The 14,641-nt window shown below is 40.7% G+C and overlaps 1 protein-coding gene across 5 annotated transcripts in view; it reads right to left on the bottom strand.

The window, feature by feature from the left end:
• bms1 (BMS1 ribosome biogenesis factor) overlaps nucleotides 1–6,946 on the bottom strand; it is a 29,855-nt gene extending 22,909 nt beyond the window's left edge. For 4 of the 5 annotated variants that reach the window (XM_033611920.2, XM_033611923.2, XM_033611922.2 and 1 more), the window contains exons 1-5: nucleotides 6,840–6,946; nucleotides 3,673–3,853; nucleotides 3,230–3,420; nucleotides 1,039–1,118; nucleotides 33–221 (exon numbers count right to left, since the gene is read on the bottom strand). In XM_033611920.2, coding sequence (XP_033467811.2) covers nucleotides 33–221; nucleotides 1,039–1,118; nucleotides 3,230–3,420; nucleotides 3,673–3,845 — 633 coding nt within the window. In that variant the 5' untranslated portion in view covers nucleotides 3,846–3,853; nucleotides 6,840–6,946. The remainder of the gene's footprint in view (nucleotides 1–32; nucleotides 222–1,038; nucleotides 1,119–3,229; nucleotides 3,421–3,672; nucleotides 3,854–6,839) is intronic. The other variant, XM_033611921.2, reaches the window with a different exon arrangement.
• Between the last annotated feature and the right edge of the window lie 7,695 nt (nucleotides 6,947–14,641).

Here is a 14,641-nt window from a genome sequence, read left to right as displayed (position 1 = left end):
CAGTAGTAGGGATGTGATGATGTTGTGATTACCTGATAGACCTCAGTCCAGAAGCGATGTTTGAGGTTTTTCTTGGTCTTCCTCAGTGTCTTGTTGTTCTTGAATGAATCCAGGTGAGTCAGCACACCCATGATACGAGGGAAGCCATGCACCTGACAGATATTGAGAAACTCAAAAGTTTCCATTTCAAAGCCGAAGCTGGCGTCAATCAACATCAAAACCTGGAAGGAAAGAAAAACAAACAATGCATTTAGTTCAACTCAGTTTAGTTAATAAAACGTCATTCAGCCCTTGAGAGTCTATTCAAATCAAGTTATTGAGTTATGGTGCTGAATCACAACTACCTGCCTCTCTATTCACAAAGACTGAAGGAACAGTCTATCAACTAAATGACATTTCTTTAACATTTACTGTTAAAGGAGTTGCCTGCAACATTCAGAACATATCCATGATTCACAGTCTGGGGCGGGATTGTCTGCACACAGCTCTCAACATGGAAGCTGCTGTGCCAGTGGCTAGCCGCTATCGGTGCTAACTCAACAAATAGCAGTAACAACTGCACAGAGCTAACATCATCAACCTAAAGGAACACTGGAGGGTGGGCGCCATGCAGCCTCAATATCAGCAGTAACAGCTGTATGAGTTCAGTGCAGCACAACAGCGATAAGCTAGCCACAGTGGGATATACACACACACACACAGGAATTCACAAACGCTAATATGCACACATATACAGACAGTATGCACATATACAAACAGTCAACCGCAGCAGAGAACAGAGGAGCTCACAGAGGGCGTGTGACTGCTCAGGACACCATTACTTTACTATATCTTTACATAGCAAATTGTGGTTTTCTGCTATATTAATGCTCTGAATGTCACATACAGCACTTTTAATATGTCTTATAAAGAAAAAAAGGCCAAACAAATTATGTACAGTTCACTATATCACACAAAAAACAAATACAATAAAGTATGTTATACAGCTTCACACATTTATTCAATATACTTCTTTTTACTGTGAACAGAAACACTCACCAGGTCAGCTACTTTTGCGAGGTCGATCATTGTATTAATGTCATTGTTACACTCCATGAAAGTGAGGCGACGCTTCTTGCCTAAAGAATACAAAAAGTAGTCACTTCGACACAGAAAAATGATGAAACATTATGGTCATATGCATAACGGTGCACAGATGGCCATAAAAAGATCAATTATTGCCTAATGTCTCATTTGTCTTAAATAGACATTTCATCTTTGTTATTTTGCATAGATGAAATGAAACCACAGAGCAACCTAACATTTTACACTGCTCAAAAAAATTGAGGGAACACTTAAATCACACATCAGATCTTGATGAACAAATTATTGAAGTTGAAAATCTTTACTGATGTACATTGTGGAATTTGTTGAGAACAAAATGACGTAACAATAGTCAACAGAAACCGAAATTCTCCACCCACTGAGAGATGCATTCAAAATCACACCAAAAATCAAAGTAAAATTGAAATCACAGGCTGATCCAATTTGATTGAATTTTATCATGACAACTCATAATGTGACTCAGTAGTGTGTGTGGCCCTCATGTGCCTGCATGCACTTCTGACAATGTCTGGGTGTGCTCCAGATTAGTTGGAGAATGGTGTCCTTAGGGATCTCCTTCCAGACCTTAGTCAAGGCATCAGTGAGCTCCTGGACAGTCTGTGGCTGTACTCAGCGGAGTCAGATGCACCGATACATAACATCCCATAGGTGCTCTACTGGATTTAGGTCAGGAGAATGAGAGGGCTAGTCAATGGCATTAATGCCTTCATCATCCAGGAACTACCTACACACTCTGGCCACATGAGGCCAGGCATTGTCCTGCACCAGGATGAACCCAGAGCCCAGTGCACCAGCGTACGCTCTGACAATCGCTCTGAGGATTTCATCCTGGTACCTAACAGTACCTAGCAGTCAGGGTACTGTTGGCTATGACATGGAGGTCTGTGCAATCCTCTAAGTGTATGCCTCCCCAGACCATCACCGACCCACCGCAGAACTGGTCATGCCGGATGACGTTACAGGCAGCGAAACGTTCACCACAGCATCTCCGGAGTCTTTCACGCCTGTCACATGTGCTCAGTGTGAACCTGCTCTCATCTGTGAAGAGAACGGGGCGCCAATGGTTGACACACCAGTAGTCTGCTGGAGGTCATTTTGTAGGGCTTTGGCAGTGCTCCTCCTGTTTCTCCTCAAACAAAGGAGCAGATACTGGTCCTGCTGCTGGGCTGATGCCCTTCTACCTAAATGGTCTTGCCCCGCCTTACCTCTCTGAGCTGCTTCACCGTTACACGCCAACCCTTTCCCTCAGGTCAGCTGATCAGCTGCGCCTGGTGGTGCCTAAAAGCAGGCTCAAGCTCAGAGGGGACCGTGCTTTTGCTGTTGCAGCTTCAAATCTATGGAACGATTTGCCGTTGCACATTAGACAGGCCTCTTCACTGTCTATTTTTAAATCTCTCCTTAAAACCCACCTCTTTTCTTTGGCTTTTAACACCGTGTAGGACATTGATTTTATTTGTTCTTACATATGTTGCCTTGTGTGATTTGCATATGTCATTGTATTTTATATGCTATGTTTGTATTTTATTATGTTATTTATTTATCTTGATGTAAAGCACTTTGGGCCTCTGTGGTTATTTCAAAGCGCTTTATAAATAAAGTTAGATTGGATTAGATTCTACAGCCCTGTCCAGCTGTACTCGTGTAACAGCCAGTCTCCTGGTATCTCCTCCATGCTCTTAAGGTTTTGCTGAGAGACACAGCAAATGTTGTCGTGACTGTACGTATGGATGTGCCATCCTGGAGGAGCTGGACTACCTTTGCAACCTGATTGGGCTGCAGGTACCGCCTCATGCTACCAGTAGTGACAAGGAGCCTAGCAGAACACAAAACTAGAGCAGAATCAGTCAGGAAGGACAGGGAGAGAGCAACTGTCTGTGGCCACCACATGTAAAACCATTCCCTTTTTGGGGGTTGTCTTGCTTTTGCCTCTTCATTGCACCTGTTGTCACTTTCATTATCACCAAAGCACGTGAAACTGATTCACAATCACTTGTGCTTCCTAAACGGACACATTGATATCCCTAAAGGTTAACTGACTTGGTGTTATACTGTGACCAACAAAGAGCTTGATAGACGTGGTCTGTATCTAACCCATGAAGAGAAAGACATCAGAGGTCAAACTTACCAGAAACGATGGTTACAGGTCCACATATGTCTGTGAGCTTCTGTCTGGTGAAGTTTTTGATCAGGCAGCGAATCAGGGTGCTTTTTCCCACCTTGGGGGGTCCGACTACTACAATTACAACTGGAGGGGGTTCCAGGGGAGTCCGGTCTACAAGCGGGATGTGATGTTTTTTGGTCTTTATGTCCTGGGCCCTAAAAAAAATATACATGAAGAAAGGAGTTTTGCAGCTTTATTTCATTTCTCACATTTTATTCATTGACTACACTGGAATTTAATTAACTATTGGTTATTCCCACTTTAGATTCATTAATGAATGAAATTATGTCAAACTGTTATCCCTTATTGAAAGTGAGCATACATGCAATAGAAGTGGCATCACACCTTGGATGCCACAGGTGACTGTGTCTGAAAGATGTTTAATAGTACAGCTAATAGGAACTGACCTGTGGAACGTCTTGGCCATGCGTACAGCCGACTGAACTGCAAACGCTTTGGGGTTGCGTTTCCGTCCATCCTCTTCTGTGGAGCCTCCCTGCTTCTTGAGCTTCTTCCTCTCTGCCTTTGGCCCGCTGTGCTTCTGCTGATGTCGCTTCTGTTCCTTCACTTTCCCATCCATCCTGTCTGCTAAAGAACAAACAGTTTCACTTGAGTTTATCTTCACAGAGAGTGGGAAGGTCAGACCCCGATGACAAGGCCACTACTGGGATTTATGAATTGATTCACTGATCCTACAAGCACCTAAATGTACCAATGAGGAAGACGTAACATAATAACAAATGTGTTTCGGCGGTATTACCATGCAATGATGGCAACTGACAAAAATAAAAGATATGCTGTTTACTGTGATGAAATATGACAAGTTTGAAGTGTCTACAAATTGATTTTTACACTGTTGAAACATGAACATGCCTGGAAGACAGGAGAGAAAACCATTAATAAACCTATAAACTCAGGTTTTGTCAGCTGGAGCACTTATCATGCAGGATGACAAAAACAAGGCCATTTAATAATTCAGCTGTGATCTGATGCTCTGGCTGCTGACTGTATTCAACAGTAAATCTTTCCATGCCTTGTTGTCATCTGCAATGGAGTGAGGTCTCTGAAATGATGGAGGTATTTGACAAAGACCTGTATTCATTTGAAGCTGGATTTGCAAAACTTGGGAAAAAACAACACCTAAAACTGTGATAGGAATATCAGTGTTAAACTCAATACAGTAATTCAGGTTAGCCCAGCTGATTTAAATAGACTTTTGGCAATTTCATCAGGGTCCCCATCAATACCGCCAGGGTGCACAGAGAGCTTGGTAAAACTACTTTCTCTTCTTATGCAACCTGAGTATAAGATGAGATCCAAGATGTTGTTACTTTAGAATCACTCCATTCCTTCAACATTTTTAAAGGTCTTTTAAAAACTCTCTTGAAGGAAACATGTTGCTGCTCTACAGTGGCATGCAAATGTTTGGGCACCCCTGGTCCAAATTTCTTTTACTGTCACTTATGTGACTTGATTATGAAGTGATATCATCTCTAAAAGGCATGAAGTTAAAGATGAAACATGCTTTTCGACATTTTGAGCAAAATGAGAATATTATTTTTGTTTTGTACAATTTTAGAGTGAAAAAAGGAAAGAAGCACCATATTAAAGCTTGGGCACCCCAAAGACGTTTGAGATTTTAGACAACTATTACCAGGGTCTGAGACCTTAATTTGCTTGTTAGGGCAATGGCTTGTTCACAGTGATCATTAGGTAAGGTCAGGAGATGCAAATTTCAAAGCTTTATAAATATCCTGACTCCTGAAACCTTGTCTCAATGATCAGCAACCATGGGCTGCTCTAAACATGACTGATGCCCACAAAGCAGGAGAAAGTTATAAGGAGATAGCAAAGAGTTTTCAGGTAGCTGTTTTCTCAGTCTGTAATATAATTAAGAAATGGCAGTAAACAGGAACTGTGGAGGTCAAGCTGAGGTCTGAAAGACCAAAAAAACTTTCAGAGAGAGCTGCTTGTAGATTTATTATAAAGGCAAATCAAAACCCCTGTTTGACTGCAAAAGATCTGCAGGAAGCTTTATCAGGCTCTGGAGTGGTAGAGCACTGTTCTACTGTGCAGTGACACCTGTACAAATATGACCTTTATGAAAGAGTCATCAGAAGAAAAGCTTTCCTGCATCCTCACCACAAAATTCTGTGTCAGAAGTTTGCAAAGGCAAGCCTGATGCTTACTGGAAATGAGTCCTGTGGACTGATGAAGTTAAAATAGAACTTTTTGGACGCAATGAGCAAAGTAATGTTTGGAGAAAGAAGGAATTAGAATTTCGTAAGAAGAACACCTGTCCAACTGTTAAACACGGAGGTGGATCGATCATGCTTTGGGCTTGTGTTGCAGCCAGTGGCACAGGGAACTTTTTACAGGTAAAGGAAAGAATGGATTCAATTATAATTCCAGCAAATTCTGGATGCAAACATCACACCATCTGTAAAAAATCCACAATGGACTACGTCAAGAGGAGCAAGCTGAAGGTTTTGCCATGGCCCTCACAGTCCCCCCTCCTAAACATCATTAAAAATCTATGAATAGACCTCAAAAGAGAAGTGTATACAAGGCGGCCCAAGAATCCCACAGAACTAGAAGCATTTAGCAAGAAGAATGATTGAAAATCCTCCAAACAACTCTTAGCCGGGATAGTTGCCAAAGGGAATGCTAAATACCGATCAGGTTGCCTAAACTTTTGCTTTAGGCCATTTTCCTTCTTTGATATTTTGAAATTAGACAAGACTGAATTAAAAAGTTATGTTGCCTAAAACATTGAAGAAATTTTTCATCTTTAATGTCATGCCTTTTGAATATCAGTTCATCTTAAACTTATTTAACTACTCAAAGTAAATGAAATTTTGACAAGGGATCCCAAAAGTTTTGCATGCCACTGTACATAGTCTTTGGCCTTGTTGGATTGTGTATGGATGTCATTGGTTTGGCCTGTGCTCCCCTCTTCTCTCACTATTTTCCCTTGTGTTGTATAATGTTTTGTGTGTATTTTAATATGTGACATAGTTGATGTTTTTACTGCTGTAACTAACTGTGCAGCTGTCTTGACCAGGACTCTCTGGAGGAAGAGATCTAGTATCTAAATGGGACCTTCCTGGCTAAATAAAGGCTGAATAAAATAAAATAAAATCAATACAGTTAGAAAGGCAATTTTCTGTTAAAGCCATGTATATCATTACAAGAACAAACAAATGCCCATCCAAAAACCACGCTGCTTAAATGACTCTGATATTTACCTTATTTATTTCAAAGAAAGGCACAAAACACAACTTGTCTTGTGTACTCCTCAGCATGCCGTTTGTTAAACTCAGCTAAATAAAAACGGAAAATGACCATGTATTTCAGCTAGCTTGTTATGTAGGAACACATGATCATCATTAACTCCTTTTCAGTGTCTGTTTATCAACGTGACGAGTGAGGGAACATCAGGAATACATGCTACAGTCTGTGTAACGTTATAACTCCAGTTCGGGTTCTCTGCCGGTACAAACAGAAGCTAGCATTGGCTACACACACACGTATTAAGAGGTTCAGGAGAAAAGGAAATAATTAGTCGCAGTACCTGAAGAGAAACCTCTTGTAGTCTGGTCTCAGTCACGGCTGATTTTCAGCAGCTCTCACATGTGTGTTGTGAATTCCGACCCGGAAGTGTATGAAAGTGTCACTTCCTAGTGAAACGAGTGGAAACAAAATTCAAAGAGGTTCCGCACAGTAAGGAAGGCGACAAACCCTCGTCCGCAATGGCGCCCTCTGCTGGCTTGTTAGTGATTAATGTGGCCTCTTTTAACTGAATGAGGACAAAGCGATGAGTGGGTGAATGTTATACTGCAGCATCAACTTGGAGGGAGAAAAAACATTTTTACAAAAACGCCAGCAGAGGGCAGCAACATCATCTTTTTTAACTGACTTTCAAAGTGTGAAGGTTTCAAATTGAAAAAGGGTGAAATGTGAGGCCAGAGGTGCTGATACCAGGGGCGTAAATATCTACAGTGCAGGCAGTGTGGTTGCACTGGGGCCCGTCAGGTGGGGGAGAGTGGAGAGAGAGTGGAGAAAGAGTGAGCCCTCCAACAATGTGTTGGGTGGAGAATGGGCCCAAGCGAATGATTGTCACCTTGGAAATATGCCTGTTTTCAAAGACGAATTCTCATCAAATTAAAAACTGTGCCACTTGCTATACATACCCTTGAAAAAGGCCAACCCATATCCGTCATTTTTTATCTTTTTTTGTCGATAGCATCTATAATAAACTGATATGTTTATTCCAAATAAACTGTAATAAACTATTCAAACCGTTAAATTACATTAATAATTTCTTATTTTCTTTGGTATTTTTTTGTGACATACAGACATGCAATGGTCATTTGCTGGCTAATATGTATGTTGATGTGATCCAATGTAGAGTAGAGGTATGTGCACTATAGTGTACACTATTGAGCCAGTCATAAAACCGTACACTGGGGCCTGGCCAAACTACCTAACGCCACTGCGACAGACAGCTCTCTCTCTATATATATACATTTCCAGATTTCCAGCACCATAGTTTATGACAATGCAACATACCAACATACCATGGCCAAATGAAACCCTGCTTGTATTTTATATTATGAATTTTATTGTTATCATCATCAGCATTACTATCATTAGTATTAGTATTATTGTTGTTGTTGTTGTTATTATTACTTTTGTTGCTTTAATGCTGCAGCTGGCAGGTCTATATACGAAGTGTCTATACGAAGTGCAGTACTTTAATAAATGTACTGTGGCTCATGTTTTTTAGTGCCACTTTCTGGTTTTGTAATGGCTTATAAGCATTAATTAAAGACTATATTAAATGTTAATGGCCAGTTGGTTGGCAGGGCTTCACAGAGACTAGCGACCAAAGCAAAGGTAATGTATCTGACAAACCCTGCTGTTGTCCCAAAGCTTCACAGCAACAAATCCAGCCTTTTGTTTCACTTCTGAGTTCCTCTTTATATTTTGGCCTTTAAATTCTTGCTTCGTTTCTCACAACTGGGCACTGGTCAACCCTAATATAATATCCTGGGAAAGCAGCCAGCACCAGCAGCACTCTGCCTCAGAGTTATATTTATTATAAAGTCATGGGAGCTCCCGAGTAAACTCACTGTTGGGCAACAATGTGCTGCTGGGTCCAAAATATTTTAAATGAAAATCAAAAAAAAAACAAAAAAAAAAAAACGTAGACATTTATGTTACACAGCACAGACCTTGATTTTTCAGGAATAGAGCTGCAGTAAATATTTTACACCACTTGATGGTGCCAACAGACAAATTAAATTCCTGAGCTGCTACACAGACAGTATCCAACACAACTAAAGACTCACCAAAGAGATGTAATAATGCAACTGAGACGGAAGACATAGCAATGTATAAAGTAGTTACTCTAGTGCCAGTGAAGATGGTACTGGAAAACTACTCTGTCCAGTGTTAAATTGAAACAGGCCCTGACCCAAATCTGAGTCCTTTATCTTATAACTTACCATCATAATTACAATCAGTGTCTTCATCATCATCCATGTCTTCATCATTGTCATAACTGGCATTGTGTTATGAAGAGCCAGAAAAACCCTGAGCTGCCCTCCTGGTTTTCAAAGCCTTTGAACTCGCTCTCTTTAACATCAAGTGCTTGTTGACTTTTGGATGATCCATTTCCACCTTCCTCCTAATATGATGATGACTGTAATCATCATCTGGTTTGCTACATCTGGCATTTAACCCCACCCTACAAAAAATAAATGATCATAACACAGGATCAGAGCCAAACCACTGACAAGCCATTAGGGACTGTTCATTTCTCTCCTTTTAACTTCATCAGCTTTATACCAAAATGTACAAAGGCACCACAAAATGTCATTTGTTCATGACAGTGACAGAACTGTCAAAATCAAAGAGGAAATCTTACCAGAAAAGGCTACATGTTCTGTAGAAATATTCTGTCATTTAAAGTGTACATCCTCAATTGAGTGGAAGGTTTTTTAACTGTCAGTTAAAGAATAAACGTGTTAATGTGTCAGTTGCCGTGTAGGCGCTAAAAGCAGTTGAACTGTCAATTAAAAGGACATGAATAGCAGTTTTAGGGAAACACCACCTAAATTAAGAATTCCACAATGTTATTTCAATGGCCTGAGAAATTTCAGTTAATATTTGTGAACATGAGCTACTCTCTGTCAAAGGCAGAGACCAGCGGAGTTAGTCTCAAACTTGTGATGTCACTGAGTACACGGACTCGAGATGCGCCTTGCTGTGCCTGAAATCACACTTTGCACTACATACCCAATATGTGTACTATCATTTAACAAAGTTTTGTGGCATACAGTAGTATGTATCTTTTTTGGAAACACTGAGCTTTAATTACTACGTCACTTTGAGAGAGCCTCTTTGCTGGTTGGATACACTAGAGATGTTGTAACAATTGTCGTAGTGGCCAAACAGCCGTACTGCAATTCCTGGGGTCTGTCATGTGATGTCCTGTGGCCCAAAAAGACATTTTCCCATAGACTTATATAGGGAAAGAGACATCTGTAAATCAGTGGATACATTTTATTATGAGTGTCACAACCCTTCCAAAATGACTCATTTCACTATCAGGATTTGATCCATTTGGTCTGATAATATTTCAGAAGTGGAGAGGAGCTGCAGGTTTGAATCATTTTATCCCAGTTCAATAGCGGAGTGCTAAACCAGAAGTTAGCCATTTGGCGGTGGAAGTAAGACACTGATGTGATAACGGTTGTGCTCCGCGGCTGCAAGTCTCTAATGCCCTATATGGAGCAGTTGAACCATTTTGGCTTCATGCACCACTGAGCAGCTTTCATTCAAATGAACAGGGCCCTGCATTCATCGCTGTATCCAGTTCTCTTAATACATCCATGGTGCCAACCCAAGCTCTACCAGCATCTACTAACATCTACGGGAGTTTTTGGTTTTTCATCATGTCTGTAGGAGTAACAATACTTTAGCTGTTAGAAAACACAAACTATAACATTATGTCTAACGTATTCTCATAGAATGGTTTGTATAATAATGCCAGACAAATGACGTTACATTTTTAATGTACAGTTATGTAATTAACGTAACGTTACATGACTTGACTCATCTTGCTGGACTTGTTGCAGGACTTGACCATCTTGATTTCTGACATGACTCGAAACTTGTATACAATGTACAGAGATCAGTATGAACAGTGTATAGAATTAAGGGGGATTTAGTGGCATCTAGTGGTGACGATTGTAAATTGTAACCAAAATTAAAGGAGCTGTATGTAAGACATATAAATCAAATAGTCGTAATATCATCCTAATATGTCACAGAGACTAAGGAATAATGTTCATATAACATACTGATCTCACCGACAACAATAGTACAAATTTTACGATCTGCAAATCATGTTTATGTTTTGAATTTGTGTTTTGGCATGTTGCGCCACCCATCGCCTTCTACCAGTCACGCAGTCAGTAGAGTCTCAGCATCAGTTACAGTTACGACTGAGCTACAATGGCTGACGGTGCGACTAAACCCAAACGACTTTGTTATGTTTCTCAAAAATGCCAATACAAAACTCGAGGCAAAGCGAGGGTCTATAGAAGATGCTTTTGAATGGTGAAGATGGCTGAAAGCGGAGAAGAATTTGAAATTGGATGTTGAAGTGGCTACTCTTCTCCACGACAGGTAAGCTTCAGCCAAAGTTGGCTAACTAGCATCATAGCTAGATAGAGATGGACATTTCGAATACTTTCAACTGTTACTCATTTTCGATCATACATTGTAGCCCATGTGCAGGTGGGTCATCGACCCGACTGATTTTTTTTTAGAAACAAACGTTAGCAGCACGGCAAGCAGCGTTAGCAGTGTCCCGGTACATAGCATTAGCAGCCGGCTCCTCCTCAGCTGTATCCTGGCAGCAGCAGAGAAGCCGGACTTGCTCGAACGGTCCGCTGGAAAACTGAAGATCAAGGACGCGGCAATGTGGCCCTGCCACAGCAGCCGCCCGTGGGCAAACAAATCACCCCCAATTTCCACCAGATGCATGTTGGTTGCGTCTGCGCTCCGGCACGGCAGCGGAGCAGATAGGATTCAATTCAAGTCAATGTGTGTTTCCACTGGCTGCGGCTGTGCTGCGTTCCAGTATTCCTGTGATGATTTCTGCTGCTTTGTTGAAAATTGCTACCGCTGCATAAACCGATAGGTCTGTCTATCGATTCACGCTACTCTATCAAAAAATGCTACTTTGTGGTTTTCTATCTGTATATACAATAAAGGCATAAAATAAGTGTTTTCTTTTCTCATTTGTCTAATGTACAAAAAGTGTAATGAAATTAATATTTCATGGGTAGTGTATTTTGATGGATGAAATACTTGGCATCAAATAATGCTCCCACTAATCAATGCATTCATGTAAGACTACTAATTACCTCACTGCCACTGTAGGATTAATGGCAGCATATTTAGAGATATCATTTTAACATTTTTAATCAATATTTCAGGGGTAGCATATTTTGATAGTCCAATACCACCCTATCAAATAATTCTCCCGCTACTCAGTGCATTCATGTAAGACTACGAATCACCTCACTGCCACTGTAGGATTAATGGCAGCATATTTAGACATACCATTTTAACATTTTTAATCAATATTTCAGGGGTAGCATATTTTAATAGTCCAATAACATCCTATCAAATAATAATAATTTAATATTTGAATTCAAAAGCAAAGCCAGAGTGCAATCTACATACTAACTTAACTTCTTAAATAGGCCAAAAGCACAAAGAAAATGGATTTTGAGGATGTTACTCACTGTTAACAACAGCGTGGACTGACGAGTAGCAAAAATTTATGGGCGTGGAAACGAAAGTCGGCACATGCGCAGAACCACAAAGCAGCACTTTTTGACAGGGGAAATCAACAGAACACCGGCTCTGTCTCAGCTGCGGCACTCCGGAGCCCTCCGCAACAGATAGGCAAGACTTCTATTTTTGCCGTCAGTCTCCAGCGTGCCGCTGTCCAGCAGCCTCGAATTTGTAGGGGAGGGGGGACGGACACGACTCGCGGCAGTATTTTGAATTTGAGTGCAGTAGCCGTTTTGGCCACATTCTTACATACGGCGCCTTTAAGAAATCCACAACAAAAAGTGACTCCACCTACAAAATTAGACACAGATATACACCATACATTTGTGGAGTTTGAAATGGATACACTGGGGGATAAGGAATCCTGGTTATCTGGATGAAGAACCATACACGAGATTGTTGCAGTAATCCAGTCTGGAAGTGAGAGTCTCAGCAGCTGAAAAGAGAGGGATGGACAGAGGTGGACAATGATGTTTTTGGGGATGCGTTTGATATGTTGGTCAGAGGAAAGGGGTTTGATCAAAGATGGCACCAAGGTTACAGACATGGGGGGAGGTGAGCACAGTGAAGCCATTGATGTAGGCAGAAGTTATGGGTGGATTTCATAAGAGATTTAGGACCAATGATGATGACTCTGTATTTGTGGAAGTTTGTGGAAGTTGGTTTGAAGCCAGGATTTTATGTCAATGATGCAGTTGGTGAGGGTAGAGTGAGTGGCAGGAGTGATGGCTTTGGTGGAGATGTAGAGCTGAATGTGTCGACGAAGCAGTGAAATTTAAGTCCATGACGCTGGATTTCTTGACCAAGGGGGAGAATGTACAGAATAAAACGGAGGGGGCCACCTTGGGAGAGGGAAGCAGTGGCGGATTTGCAGTTGTTTATGCTGATAAACTGAAATCTGTCTGAGAGATGGGATTTGAACCTGTATATGAAATGGGTGGGGTTTCAATCATTGGGGGAGGCTTCAAACAGAAGTACATGGGACCTAAACAGAAGCTGTTATTTTCAGCCTTCTTATATTGAGGTGATTATACACTCATGAAGACATAGTCATGAATATTATATTTTATTTGCCCTAAATCCTACACACTGGATCTTTAATCCTATGAGCATCAGATATTTTTATATCAACAATACATTGATTAACTATGCATAATGTGAGAGGCGGAGCTTATACTAATAACCACACAGAGAATCACCAACTCTGCAGTTCAGTTCAGTTGTTTTAAATCTCATCCTAAAACTTTTTTTCCAGCTGGCTACCAGATTTGTAAACTACCCAACACTGCTCTTTGATGCAAACTGCTTAAAGAAAAAATGGTCAATGTATTTTTCCCCCCAGAAATAACCTTAAACAAACAGCTAACAAGCTTGTTTGTAACATCTGATGTACATTGTACTGAACTAGCAGTCCATAGGGAGTTTCCCCCTGTATGTGGGTGTATCTGAGAGTGTGTGTTTAGTCATAATAAAACAGGCCCAGCTCTTCCTGCATATACCCTGTGGACTGACTGACTGGATCCTTGCCTCATGATGGAACTTATGTCTGCTCACTACAGAAAGAAAAGGATGAATAGAACAGAAATGGCTTTGATCACCATCAGATCAGTCGGAGCAGTTTTACCTGCTGAAAACCAAGGAATTATTGACACAACCTTTACAAGAACAAGAATGTTTTTTATTTATCATTATTCACAGGTTGCTTGAAAATTGCCAAATCTGCAGAGTGAAAGTTAAGTGATCTGGTTTATAGACACTTGGATGTTTGTAGCTATCATATGGAAAGTTTTCTTCCTCAGGATCATTTTCACAACATAAATTTTAACTGGAAAACACTGTTCACAGCTGACACTGTGACTTCTATAGCACACAGCTGGCTTTGATCCACGTTCTTGAGTACTGCAGTTAAAAAAAAACTTAGCTCTCAACTGTGTCCTGACCCCCAAAAGAGAGCCACACGGTGTTTTGCTGGTCATGTTCACCACCTTCACCATAAATCAATCAATCAATCAATCAATCAATCAATTTTATTTATAAAGCCCAATATCACAAATCACAATTTGCCTCACAGGGCTTTACAGCATATGACATCCCTCTTTCCTTAGGACCCTCACAGCGGACATGATTCCACTTTCCCTCATCAGCCCTGCAGTTTATAACCAGCCCCCAACGTTAATCTGGATGGATCTGTATGACTCTTTGCCTGATTCACAGACTTATGATTCTCTGCCTAATACTTTTTAACTTGTTTGTCTGTTTGGACTGGCCTCCTGGCTTTGACCCCTGCCTCAATGTTCCCGTACCTTTCAGTAAGCCTTAAACTGATGTTAATTTTGTTAACAAAAATTATGACCAGAATGCTTGTCAACCTTTTTTCCATGACTAAAATGAGATATCGACGAGCTACAAATAGATCTAAAATAATGACAATGATAAAAACAATGACAAAACCAATGTTTTGTTTTTGTTTATGAGATTATACATTCATTCTGTTCTGTT

This window comes from Epinephelus lanceolatus, chromosome 21, assembly GCF_041903045.1.
Source record: "Epinephelus lanceolatus isolate andai-2023 chromosome 21, ASM4190304v1, whole genome shotgun sequence".
Taxonomy (NCBI): Eukaryota; Metazoa; Chordata; class Actinopteri; order Perciformes; family Serranidae; genus Epinephelus; species Epinephelus lanceolatus.
Note: the sequence above shows the minus strand (reverse complement) of the source record. Positions and strands in the feature narration are given on the sequence as shown.